The sequence below is a fragment of the Solenopsis invicta genome, chromosome 5 (assembly GCF_016802725.1).
Source record: "Solenopsis invicta isolate M01_SB chromosome 5, UNIL_Sinv_3.0, whole genome shotgun sequence".
Lineage (NCBI taxonomy): Eukaryota > Metazoa > Arthropoda > Insecta > Hymenoptera > Formicidae > Solenopsis > Solenopsis invicta.
In genome coordinates this window covers 23,747,784-23,761,929 of record NC_052668.1, presented here as the reverse complement: position 1 = coordinate 23,761,929, position 14,146 = coordinate 23,747,784, and the positions used below count along the sequence as shown (strand labels likewise).

The 14,146-nt window shown below is 36.7% G+C and overlaps 1 protein-coding gene across 46 annotated transcripts in view; it reads left to right on the top strand.

Annotated features, from left to right (window-relative positions):
• LOC105195227 (ensconsin) overlaps positions 1-4,240 on the top strand; it is a 157,961-nt gene extending 153,721 nt beyond the window's left edge. For all 46 annotated transcript variants that reach the window (XM_039449172.1, XM_039449169.1, XM_039449166.1 and 43 more), the window contains 2 exons: positions 1,445-1,704; positions 1,867-4,240. In XM_039449172.1, coding sequence (XP_039305106.1) covers positions 1,445-1,704; positions 1,867-1,880 — 274 coding nt within the window. In that variant the 3' untranslated portion in view covers positions 1,881-4,240. The remainder of the gene's footprint in view (positions 1-1,444; positions 1,705-1,866) is intronic.
• Positions 4,241-14,146: the final 9,906 nt, after the last annotated feature.

Below are 14,146 nucleotides of genomic sequence, written 5' to 3'. Positions count from 1 at the left end.
CACTTAGCGTTAAATTATACGACAAATAAATTTGAGTGTATATAATGTAAAGAGAGACAAGCGGCATAAATCTAATGAGTCATCGAAACGTTTGGTTTTATAATTTCACAACACATCAACTCAGCAAGGATGACTAATATCAACATGACTTTTATAAAGTAGTAAAGATGACGTATTGTAATTACATATTACAGAATATACAACCGATATTTTTATAGCATAATAAGTACATAGCATAATAACTTGTAATTATCATCTTTGCTGAGTATCTCTCTTTGATCTTTCCTCCAATTAGGTACTAAAGTGTTCTTCTATTTATTGACCCGTTGTGTATACCGTAAGTGCGACTAATTTTTTGTAACAATCTCTACAAATCACCAATGCATGTTAACTAACGTTGGTATGGTGTGGCTTGTTCTTTTCCTTGCACAATGATTGTCTGCGTTCCTCATGCTTGTGTATTGTATATCATCAAATGCGCGGTACACGTCAACTTACTGCCTACTTTTGCTATGTACTATTTGTACTTCCACTTGTGTTTTTCGATATAGTACTTTTTCGTGAGAAAACGTCTTTTCACGCACACCACATCCACCGAATCCTACACAAAGGTATTCGTATAGGAAAGAGATAAAGGAAGGAAGAAGACCAAACGCGGCATGAATTTTCTTCTCTGTATAGACCTTAATCTTCGACGAGCGTGACTCGAGTCAACTTTCTATGTAATTAGATCTGTATTTGCTGTTTTGCTGTAATATGTTCTAGCAAGCTGGTTATTATAGTTACACAGTTGACGTGTATATATCGATTAACCAACTGATTCCCGTAGTTATTTTAAAAAAAACCTGTTGCGATCCATCGACAAAATAATATATGTAATATATTGTATTTAAATTTTTTTTATTTGGCCGAATGCAAGCGAAAGATTTATATTGGATATCGTAAAGGACCGCAAAAGGTTGTGGATTATCTCGGTTAGTACCGCTACGCATAGGAGCAATTTCTATCCGACTCAATTGCTTACAATAGTTGTTTATATAGTTACATTAAAATAGTTGCCTCTTGAGGCATCAAGTTTACAGATTTGAGGAATAATCATATGATCGATGATGCAGAAGAGCGAAGAAGCGCTTTACATTTATCCGATATATTATTTAGTTATCTTTATAGCTTTGTATCGTTCAGTTGACGACATTTTTTAGATGTATATAGAATCGCGAACTGTGTTCCTGTCCGATAAAGTTCGAATTTGTTTCATTTCCGTTTTAGCGATTCAACTGTTTGGAGGTATTAATGAATCGTTCGCAATCGGCTTAGCTAATCTAGCGACGGCGATTTCGTGTTAGTGGTCGTGGATAGTTGCTTAAGTCGTAGTCCCTTAATCCGTATGTCTGACTGTCAATTTAGTTTTTTGTATGTTTTTTATGTTTGGCTTATTTTATAGCAAGCAAAACAACGTGACCAACAACCTGTTAGACCTGTCGGACTTTGATACTCTGAGTAATAACAGTAGCGGCTACGATACCGGGCCGATACTCGAACTGACGCCCAATCTAGCGAACGAGGATACTCTCAACTCCAATTTAAATCCGGCGGCAATGCCGTTTACCCCGATGGGGTTCATGCCCGCTACCGCTAATGCCAATGTCAATCCGTTCCAGGATAATTTCATCAACAAGCCACAGGACAACAATCAAGTACCAGGTATGTAAGTCAAGGCCTCTATTATAGTATTTTTAATCATCGGATTCTTTTAATAAGGAAAAATTGCAATTTTGTATTATCTCACATCCTACATATTACAATTAAAAATAAACTTGGATAACGGACTTCTGTATAAATTGTTGTCTCTCTTTTTCTTCGCAGATCTACTATCATAAGGTATCTCTTAAACGTTCCCGGACGAACAGAAAAAGAGCGGTTAGGCAGCCGATAACCGAATTGCTCATGGCGAGCAGTAGCTATTTTCGGAACGAGACGTTGTTGTTTATGATAATGTAAATAACCACCGTCGCGCAACGTATCATGTGTAGGGGATGTCTCGGTGAAGCGAGAGTGAACGAGGGCGCAAAGACCATCCCCCGAGTCCCACAATCACATGCCGAGCTCTGAGCGTCGTCACCGGGAAGAAGAAAGTGTAAAATAATATATAATGTTAATTAATTATTATTGCAACAGCAAAGTGTGGACACTCAGTCTGTGTGTCGTAGTACGCTATTAGACAAATGTAACTTTTTAAAGGAAGGGGATTTGAGGTCTGTTTGTAACACATCATTTTCGGATGTTCATACACGGACGTATTTTATGATAATGAATCGATATGAAATTATTTTCTCTCTCACACATACACGTGCAAACACACACACATGCATTAACACACGATTTCGCCCTTGTCACATACACACATACACATGCGTGTGTAGATTACAAGCAACACTTTTGAGGCGTTAATCAATAGAGATGAGAAAATTGAAAATTGAAGAGTAAATGACGAATATAAATATAGCACAAGACGCAAAAGAAGAAGGATAAAAAACCAAGAGTCTGATCAAACGCTGAGAACGTATCTGCCAAAACGACGGATTAGAGAATGTCCCTAACATATAAGAGATAACGTAGCGTAATACTATCTTATAACAATTTCACGAGCGGAGTTATCTAAGCGCGTTATCGCGTTCAACACGAGAGACATTCTGCGGATACGAGATGGGGAAAGTAGCACAGATAGAAAAAGAAAACACTTTTCTTCCATACCAGATTTCGAGGCGTGCGCTCACTAGTCAAGCAATCTTACTGTTTTTCCCTTTTCTTCCTTCTTTTTATCGTATTTCATTTTAGAGGGCCTACTTAACATTGGTATATACTCTAGGTATTCGCTAGACTTCACTATCGTTACGTTTTTTTCGCGGATTTCGTGCAAATTCTCTAGCTGTGATTATGACGATGACGATAACGCTGATTGCTTTGTGAGATAGCCGCTGCATAAGTTAACGGTGAGTGACGATCTAGTAACGTTAATTATAAGAATTGTTATACACGCGAGAGATACTATGGATGGGATTTAAATGCACTTTATTCGACGAAGGTAAATAGGTAAATATGATCGATACCGCAACGTTAATGGAAAAGCGATTATCGCTGTAATCGTCAGAAAAGTGCGAGTTTTACTTGTCATTATTTGCAACATGAAAAAATGAGACGTGGAATGTATCGGTAGCATGCTTTATATTTTGCGCTCGCCCTATTTCACGATATCACGTGTAAAATTTGGCGACAGATTATTTATAATGAGGATGCAGAAACGATCATTTCTGTTATCTTAATTTTATCCGGGAATAATTAAGAGAAACGATTGTCGACACTATATGAATGATAGGATTAGTGTACAGATTGTTATTCAATTTTTTTTCGTACATTTGCGCTTGAAATTTAGCGCTCTTTTTTTTCTCGCTCTTTATTCAAATTTTATTATAATCAGCGTAGAAATTTTAACGAGTTGCATGTGATGTAAAATGAAAATTTTTTTTCATAAATGTCGTTTTTATTTGGGCTTAAGATTTTTCTTCGTATTTGCGACTTGTTTTTCATCGGGCGCCGGGAGAAATTCTCTCGTCCGCGAATAATCGATATATTTTCTTATGAATGATTAATATATATTTTTATCACAAGTTGTTATAGAGCGAGCGTGTTTGTACAGAGTTGTGCCGCGAGTCACTTGTTCACATGCCGAAAACATCCCGATTTATTATATTTTATATTAAAAAGAATATAAAGCGGATACCCAAAAAGTCCAAAACCATGCAAAGTGACAGATTTATTGACACGTTTTATTACCCGTTCTCATATGAGAAATTGCCTCTGCGTTTGTCTTGTAAAAATTTCAATGCTGTAACGGACCGGAAAATGCCCGTTTTCGTTACGACTTATTGTATGAAACTTATTTATATTAGTTCTCCTTTTTCGTCAATATTTATTAATCGTTTGGACACCGTATATTACCCCTGCGTCACGTGTACACTTATACTATTTTTATTAGATTTGGTTGAGATTCTATTAAAACTATTCTATAAGAATACCTAATAATAATGGTAATTAAATAGAGTACGAGAGAATGTTTCTAAATATACAATAACGAAAAAATGCTAAATATCATCAGTCATGTCTAAAAAAAACAGATACTTCATATTGTAAAAAATGCTTGTATGTAATAAACACTTAATACTGAAAAAAAAAAAAAAAATGCAAAATGTGTACTGATTTTACACTGCCTTTTCCTCTTTGTCCCATGACATCTGTACATGAGCATTCTGTTTAATAACATAGCTCTGCACTGAGGAACATCAGGTGATTCTACCTCTATTACTATCAACTACAGTTGTTGCAACCATTTATAACGGTGTTGTGTAGCGCAAACATTTCTACATTTCTCGCCGCCCTATAAACCTTTACCTTACCGAAACTAACAGATCCTCTCCTGGTAATGTGAACTTGCAAACCTCACGCAGTGAAATACGGCGCGCAGCCACCGAGATGCATCGTGAATGCAACTCGTCCCTCGAGTCTCACACTCTCGAGCAAAAACTAATGCTTGTACCTTCGTGCCTCTCGTGAATACGATGCCGCTCTCCTTCCTTTCTAACACAGAAAGTAGTTCCCCATACTACATGTCTCCTCGCGTGTCCCTCCCCTTCGCAGTTTCTTCCTCCTCAATTATTCATTGTTATCTCAAGAATCATGTTCAACGGCACAACGGAGACAATTCCTTTGTCTTTCTTATCGCGATACCTGGAACCATTCTTCATGTTATAAAATTATTTTTATTATTGTTAATAAGATAGTAGTTTTTAAAATAATTTATAAGATAATAGAAATTTACAAATAAAATAAACTCTTTAATTTGTTTTTTTATCTTTTATATAAAGTTTAAATGATTGTTATAACATCAAGATTTTGTAAAATCAACATTAATCCTTGATTTGCGCTAACATTGAAAATACTACTATCCAACTTCTAGAAAATTTCAAGAATAATAACATGAAAAATGAAATCATTTAGAGAATAACAAATGTTATACGAATTATAATGAGAATATAATTTTTAAACATGACACAATTTGAAAACCTATTTCGAGAAAATTGAAACATATCTTCGCGTGAAACGACAGTCGCGCCGTTTAGCAAATTTACACGATGCAATTATCTGCTTGTCTGTGCAACCGTCATCACGGTTAATGTTAATGCCATTAGGTGTATAACGCCAGCTGGAAAAGCGGACAGAATCGTTTGTTTACTTCGTTTCTTTGCGAAGGAGGCGAGGCAATGGGAAAGGTAGCAGCCCCGGGGGTTCGTAATCCGGCGCTTCATCGGCGTAAATTAATTAATCAAACGACGTAATACGCGAGCTCCTTTTGCCGTGTTATTACGGACCGAGGAGGTGAAAAGGATAGCCTCTGGGCGAAATGAGGATTTCGGATACGCGAGCAGCATCCTACGGGTTCAGCGTTCCGGAAAATTAAACCGCGGCGCAAAATGAAACTTTTACACGCGGCTGTTTATCACTTGTAAAAGTGATATTTATGATACTCCTTATAAATATTTATAATAATTTTATTTATAATAATTATAACGTAAAACTAAACGTCCGATATACAAATACATTTATGCTTCTAAAAAACATTTATATAATTAATTATTAATTTTTTAAGATATATATTTATGTATATTTATAAATGGTATTTTGCTTTTTAATTTGTATTAATTAACTTACCATAAATAATAACATTGTTTCCAATAGCATATAAGAAAGAACATTTTACAAAAAATAAATTGCAAAAAGGTAATTCATTAAAAATGAAATTTGTCTGACGTTGTCAGAATTCAATTGAGAAAGATCCGACAACGGCATAAATACGTTAATTAATTATATGCAATTGCCGTAATTCGAAAGTAAAAGAGTAACAATGAAACCTCGTAAACTAGACTTTAGCTCGGCGCAAATAGTATTGCTCGCGCAATTAAGGCGGACGCGGGACATGCAGTAATTCTTCGTTTAGCAAATCCGCGGTATTAATTCCGTAAATGAATTTCGCGTAGCCACTGCGCGACGGGAAATACGCATTTCGCTTAATGACGGGGGTGGCCCCACGAATATTGTAATTTATGAACGGAAGAAATGCCTCCCCCGTCATAACATTTAGTTTCCATATGCGACTACTTCTTTTTCTCCTGGCTTTGAAATTTTCATTTGTGTATAAACGTACAATTATTTTTTAATCTTGTTATTGTTACAAGATATCATTCTAAAAATATTGTAATACTGTTTACATATTATTCTCTTATTATTTTCTGGCTTTAAAAATTATTCTTTTTTTACATATATAGTTAACACATTCTTGTTTATATTTCTTGTATATATTTCTTATCAATCATTGCCAATGTTTTCCTATTATAAAAATCTCAATTCTATTTGTTTTCAATGTTAGCATAAACCGAGTTTAATATTGACTTTATCAAATTTTGATATATTATAGCAATTATTTTAATTTTACATAAAGATGGAAACAATTTGATGAAAATCTTGATCTTCCTAATGCATAAATTATCTTTTAGAGAATTATTGAGTTCGCTAATTCATGAATATATATTTTTGCTTAACATATCCCGGAAATGTCAAACATCTGAGCGTTTGAGGAGAGAAGTATGACGAAAGGGTGGTTACGAGCTTTCACAGTCAAACGCGTAATCAGCCAGCTTTGGACCGACACATTTGTGTTGCAGTTCGGGGAAACGGGCGAGGGGGACGAATGGGGGAGGCCCCGTAATTTGCGGGTTGTAATACCGCGCCCGTCGTTTGTAACCTGTTCGAGACACGTAAGTACAGCCAAGAGAACAGCGCCGGGGAGAGAAGTAACTATGTAACCGCATCGTCTCATTGAGGGGGATGTTTTCCCGGTTCCGAAACGGATGTAACTACTACCGCCCGTCTGTGTGGCACCCTCAGAAAACGCATAGGGGTACTCGATCACCGCCCGCTTCATTCTATTTGCGGGGCCTGCGGCCTTCAGGGTTTCGTTTAAATAATATATTACAAGTGGCTGCTTAACGCTACGCCATCTGGTTTTGGCAAACTGCTCGCTGTTACGATCCGTCTGTAATTAATTGCCTTTTAGCTAATTTCTTAGCTTTCGTCTTAAAATGATCGAAGATGCGAACGGAAAATATACATTAAATATTAATTGGCATTTAATCTTATTATTATTATTCGTGCAAGATACCAATTAATTGCAAGAATGTTTTCTGATAATTAAGAAAATTGTATGATATTATAGAGAAATTACTTAAGACAAATAGCATTTAACACAGAAACATATTTTGAATAATTCAAGCTTGATATGAAATTCAATTAATATCAAACTGTAGCAAGCTCAAATGATAATTTAAAATCTGACTTCGCAAGTAAGATCACTTTTGAAAGTTGCAGAGATGTGTTTTCATTACCTGTCCGGTTTGAAGAACGTAAAGGTCAGAAGGTGAAGGAAAGGCGAGGGGGTTTGCGAGGTTTGGGACGAGTCTCGAAAGATTCAAATGAAATTCCGCGCTTCCGGTTTATGGGCATGCTCGATTTAGCGGGTGGCTCGACGAAGGAGGAGGAGGAGGAGAGAATGCAGGCGGCTCAGGCGGGATGCATCCATTTTGCATGGGTCATAAGGCCTTCTTGCGCGCGCAATGCAAACGAGAAAGAGAGAGAGAGGGACCCAAGACTCCTTCGCCGAGGTTACTGCACTTTGGGGACGAGTTATCCTCCCCATCAGCTACCAGAAATTCTCGCCCGAGCGTTCTCTGAACGAATTCCCGTGAGAGGAGCGCCGAGCTCCTTGCACAAGGAGCGCTTTCACAGCTGCGAGATAACGCTTCACGGCGATTTAAATTTGACGATGCGACGTGTGTTCATAAACGTGTGTGTACTCGTAAATAAATTATTAGATGAACATAGTCAGCAATTAACTCTTTTTAATTTCAGTATCTCTTGAGAAATTTCTTGTACCGTCTAAGAGAAAATATAATAAGCTGTATTTTATATAAGTTATATTTAAAGATTTTTCTTTTTTTCGGCGACAATTAGTTTTGAAATGGATATTCTTGCAGGCTACCGTTGCGTTCGCAACGTTCTTAGACGCCTGTGCAATTAAGAAGTAAAAAAAAAATATTAACTCTTGCAGCAAGAAAATAAGCTCGTGAAAAACGCAGGCGAAAGCTCCACGATCGCATCCTCGAAAAGAGTGCTCGAAATAGCGGAAGAAGGGCGCGGTGAGAGAAAGTACGGCCGAACAAAAGCGAAGGTACCAAAGGGAAAGGAAGAATTGGATTCGCGGGCGAAGACGCAAAAAGAAAAGCACCACTTTATGAAAGCATCTTTCTGTCCCGCCACGCGGACAATACTTGTCCGGCAGCCCCGGAAAAATGTACCTGCTTCCTGCGGGATGGGAGACAACAGAGATTGCAGAATGATTGACCACAAGGAATTACTAGCAGTGATATCGGAACGAAACGTTTCGATCCTTTCGTCCGGTCGGGCCACTCTATGCTTTTTAATCGCGCCGCGTCCGAAATGTCTTTTTCTACTGTTTTTCCCCTTCTCTCTTTTGGTGTAATAAAGACTCAATGTGCCTTGACTCCACAATTTTGCAGACGGGGAATTATTATTTTATGCTTTATATATCAAGAACATTATTGTATCGTAGAATTATAGTTGGGCTTCCATTATCAATTATTAATTTAATTATCAATTAAACAGTCTGCCAGTAATTTTTGATGAATCTTTGAATCATAATTACAAATATGATAAAATAAACATCACTTGTCATATTTTAAGACTCATTTCAGCATAGTTCTTTGACAGAAAGGCGATTATAAAAACAGAATCTTTAATTCGAGAATCGAGGAAAGAAATACTAACTCTCTCGAACGGATGAAGATAATAAAAGCTCTTAGACCTTGCATTATGCATTCATATCCTTCCGATTGGCGATTGTTTTTCCACCAGCCTCGGTACGCTATATTCTCCCGAGCCCGAATCCATTTGCACCTATTAATGCTTTTTTACCGAGCATTCCGAGGTACCCAGGCGCGTCGCAACGCAGTAAAAACGCACGCGTGAAAGCAAGCTTCACCATTCAAAATCTATTATGCATTATTCGAGCCTCTCGATCGGAATCGCCTTCAAACTGCTGCAATCTTCTTTACCTAGGAAAATAATTTACTTGCACTATTTCTCCCATGCGTATGAATAGTTTGCCCCATATATATGCATATTAAAATCGGAGGCGAAGGACTCTAGCGAGCAATTCCGTGGGCTAACGGATATTCTCGGCGAAATTGCCGTGTATTGCTTAGAGATACGTCCAAGGAAAAGGAGCGAGATACAAAGCACGAACGGAGGACTAGGCGAGAATCGGGGTTGAACGGCCGTTTGCAAAATTATCGGATGGAACGAGGAAAATCGGACGGAATCCGCGTGTGACCGCCAGCCGCAAATGCCGGATGCGACTCGCTCCTCGTCGCGCCCACGCCGGCCGATATACCCGCTTGCGTCGGAATCGTGCGTACTGTGCTTGGATACAGAATCACCATCTGCCCGACCCTGCTCATCGGAAATCATTGCCACGCCGCCAATTGTCAGCCGCCAGCACATCGGATTGGCTCCGATCCCAATACAACCGATTCGCGATTCCGTCCGGCGCGATCGCGTTATCCGGATTATCCGCGGTCGCGCCCCTTGAAATACCAGTCGGCGGGACGTGGAAAAGTTTCGGATTTCGGGGCTGACTTTTCGAGTCAGCTCGGCAATACGAGCCTCGGCAATACGAGCTCTCGGATTTTCCAAGTTGGGGAACCGGAAAAAGAACTTGATATCCATAGCACGTAAAAATAAATGCACACAGTTTAGAGCGTGTTAGCTTTAACAACGCAATAGAATAGTAACATTTCAAATTGACGTTTGCTGCGTAAAAATTGAAATTTCGGTACACTAGCGTAGCGACGATCAGCGTCTCGTTTTTAAGTTCCAAAGTATCAAAATTTTGAACGAAAATAAATCTAGGAACTGAGGGTCGACTTCCCGTACGCCTTGGGATGCCGGCGATTGTAGCGGAAATCTTTTATCGCGCGTAACTTATATATGGAGTTCGAAGACTTATATACAGAGTGCTGCGAATTATTGACAGGAGCGCAACCGCGATAAATCCAGATTTAGAAAATTCAGATTTACAGAGTCGCGGACGGGGATGTAAAGAGGGCGCAGGAGTGCGCCATAAATTCGAGAGAAAAGGGAGAAGAATGCACGCAGAGGAACGGTGGATGGCCTCCTCGAAACTTCGACGAAGTTAGTTTCTCACGATTAAGGCTTACTGCCTCTTATACCGGGCACGCTGTTCCTGCATCTCGCTTCCGGTATCTCTCTTCGAGAGACTATCGCGCTCCTGGAGAGGATCTCGATAGCGCCCGCTCGGTTTGGCCGAATGAAATTTTAATTTTTGATAAGGCGCTACTCGCACCACACACACACACACACACACACACACACACACACACACACACACACATCCGCGGCCCACTTCTCTCGGCTTTCCCCCTTTGCTTTCTTCCCCGCCGCGCGATTCCGAGCAACCTGCGTCGGTTTCGAGATATTAAATATCGTCGGGAACGCGGTGCAGCGGCGCAGAGAAATTTCGTAGAATGGCCGCACGGACAGCCCTTGTGAATCTTTTAAGGCTGCTCAGAGGTCGAGCTGCATACTTATGCTAAAAGAGACCAGTTTCCGTAAAGTACGTTACGCTCGGTTACACTGAAAACTCTTCGGTTAATTTCAGTTCGAGCTTACCCGTTCTTTTCTAGACTACTTCGGCTACAACTGAAGCGCTTTGACTGCTTTGAGGGGCGAGGTAAAAATATCTTTTTAAAAAAAAGATAAAAAAGAGGCTCAGAGTGTGTGCTCCTCGAATAAAAAACTTTTGTACTAAAATCCAAGTGGTAATACCTTCAATTTTTCAAAGTAAAATCCAAATGATACGTATTTTCCAAAAATATAAGAAATTAATAAATTACGCCAATTTAAAAGAGAATATCTATTTCCTAAAAATTGTAGTAAAACTATTTAAAAAAAATAAAACCTAGTATCTTTGTCTCAAGACTCTTTTTTGAAATTTAAATGGTACCTATCTGAACAAATTAAACTGACAAAAACTTAACATATCCGTCAAATTAATTAAATACCAAATAAATATAATTTCAACGTTTTTATTATTTAATCTGTTTGTAAATTCACCTAGGAAATTGTTATTGATATTATTAATATTTTTCGCAACAAATTCTACAAATATGTTTTTAAGCATCAAAATTATTAAATTTATTAGCAATTTAATTTCAGGATATTATATTTTTTACTTTATCAACGCAAGGAATGGAAGAATTTGTAAATATTTATAAAAATTCACCTAAGAAATTATTATAGAGCACTTATATCTACTTTCGACCAGCATGGTCATTCTAATTAAAATTTGAAATATAAATGCTATTTGATTTACGATAGCTTATCAATAATATCAACAAAGTAAAAAATTATAAACATTAAATAGTTATAAAATTATACAACAATTTAAATGTTTAAAATAAAAATACTTGTTAAACTACTTAAAAATTTTTAACTAATTAAAAATTTAACCAAAAGTTTAAATGTCTATTTTACATAAAAGGATGTTTGAATTTCATTTATATGTTAAATTTTTACATGCATCATGTATGCAATTTTTTTAAATAGAGACTTTAAATTATATTTTTAATTATCTTGAAGATTATTAATGATTTAACGATAAGTAATGTTTTAAACTACCCGGGATAATTAATTGTATATTAAATCACTTTCATCTACGAATTCTAATCATCTCTGAGCCATTGGATAGCGATTGACAAAATGGTTAAAGGTTCCATTTATCACAAAACGTGAAAGATAGCGGAGGGTGGCTAGTGACAACAACGCAAGGGTAAGTAAATGAAAAAAGGCGAGAAGAAAGAGAACAAGAGGAAAAGAGAGAGAGAAGGAGACAAAGAAAAGCAATAGAAATGGGTATTCTATGGCATGTGGTAGCGTATTCGTACATTCAACGAACGAAAGCAAAACACGCGACGCACGGTGACGGAGCGACGAAGAGGGAGGGAAGAATAGACTGCAAAAGGCTTCCCGTTGCAGTGAGGTGAGTCGTGAGGTGAAGGGTGGCAAAGTAGTGCGTTACGCCATGTGTGAAATTACAATCACCCATCCTAATGCCCTCGTCTCGAGCCAACTCCGTTCTCACGTACGTCTTACGGACACAAAGTATATGGGGAATTTCGAAACTCGTGCATACATCGAACACGTGCCTTAATAGTTAATTAGTCACATTATGGCTTATTATTTTTTTATCTACGGTTACTGAAATGCTCACAATTTTAAATTATTTTACTATTCAATATCGATTTATATTACATATGTAGGTATATCTACTGTTAAATATTAAAGTAGCAAATTTAAATCAATTCCTTGAGTTAGATTACATTTTGTTATTTTTAACTTTTATGTGTGTCAAAATTTATTATTTTATTTTAACCCAAAATATGTAGTTAAAGAAATAACCTCATCTAACCCATTTCTATGATTAAATTACTTAATTTTAAAGTACATGCTGTTTATATTAACGTATGTAACCAGTAAATAATAAATTAAATTTGAGTCAAATTTAACAATTTTACAGTTAACTTATTTAACTTTATTGTTTTACTTTAAATTAACGATATATTAAGTAAGAACAAATGCGACCTATAAGAATGATTAAAATTAACTCAAGTTGAATAGAATTCGACACTGTAAATTTAACAGTGAGAAAAAATTGCATTGATAAAGAAACATTTTTTTAATCGAAAAAATACATGTTCTTAAAATCATATATTATCTTGCAAGCATTTGTTTGATCTATTTAAGTAAAAATATAATTTTTGACTCAAAGAGAAAAACTTCACTGACAGAAAAGAGTTTGGTAATGGCTATTAGAAAACTCTTTCTTTCAATGTCCTTTTCTTTAATCCTGCGCAGGACATTTAAAAAGTATTAAAATATAACGAGAAAATTTATTTTGAACTCACCGACCCGATGCGCAACGAGCGGAGTTACTCAGCCACGAAGCTACGGTGATACTGTAACACACAAAATTCAAAAATTAAATCTGTGCAAAATAATTGACGATTTAAAAGGTAATTTTTATACATCCATAGAAAGATTTTTTTGACTAAAAAATATTTGTTTGATTCAAAGAAATTTGTGTATTGCTATACAGTTAAAAAAGGTTTTTCTGACTTGAAGAAATTTTTTGATTGTTCCTTTTATTAGAATTAAAAAAATGGTTAGATTGTGCAACGCAAATCTTTTTTTTTTAATGAAAGAAATATATTTTTAAAAACCAGAATAACTATATGTATTTCTTACATTTCCATTAGTACATTCTTTGAACTAGTTGTTTAAATTAAACAAATAATTTTACCAAATAATATATTTACTTTAAAAAAGATCGATAACGTCATTTCTTGAAATCAAATAAATTTTTATTTTTCTCAAATGTATTTTTAATTCAACTTAAAAAATCAAGTTAAAAAAACGATTTCATCAATGCAAACATAACTTTCATCTGGATGTGTATAAAATTTTATATAATACAAATTTCCTTTCCTTAAGTAACTTTTTTTTTATTTATCGCGATAAAACAGAACAATAGAAGGAAAAAAGATTATTAAATTTATATTTATAAATAAGGTATTATATTTACCCCAAGGTTGCTCCGCTGAGGCCCGATGCCTCTCCTAGGCCTCCTCCTCCTCTCAGTGTCCTACAGGTTGTCCTCTTCCCTCTTCCACTCGTTGCATACGCGGAACACTCGCGAATAATACACTAAATTTGCGCGCGTGGACTAACCATTTATAAAGTTTTTCGCGCGATACTGCGGCACTTCGGGTTTATAAAACCCATGATACGAGTTCCCATTTAGAGGGATTCCCGTAGATTCAGCACCCCGAGTCGACGAGTAGGACGCACGCGTACCCACCCCCGAAAAAGGGTAAGCCCC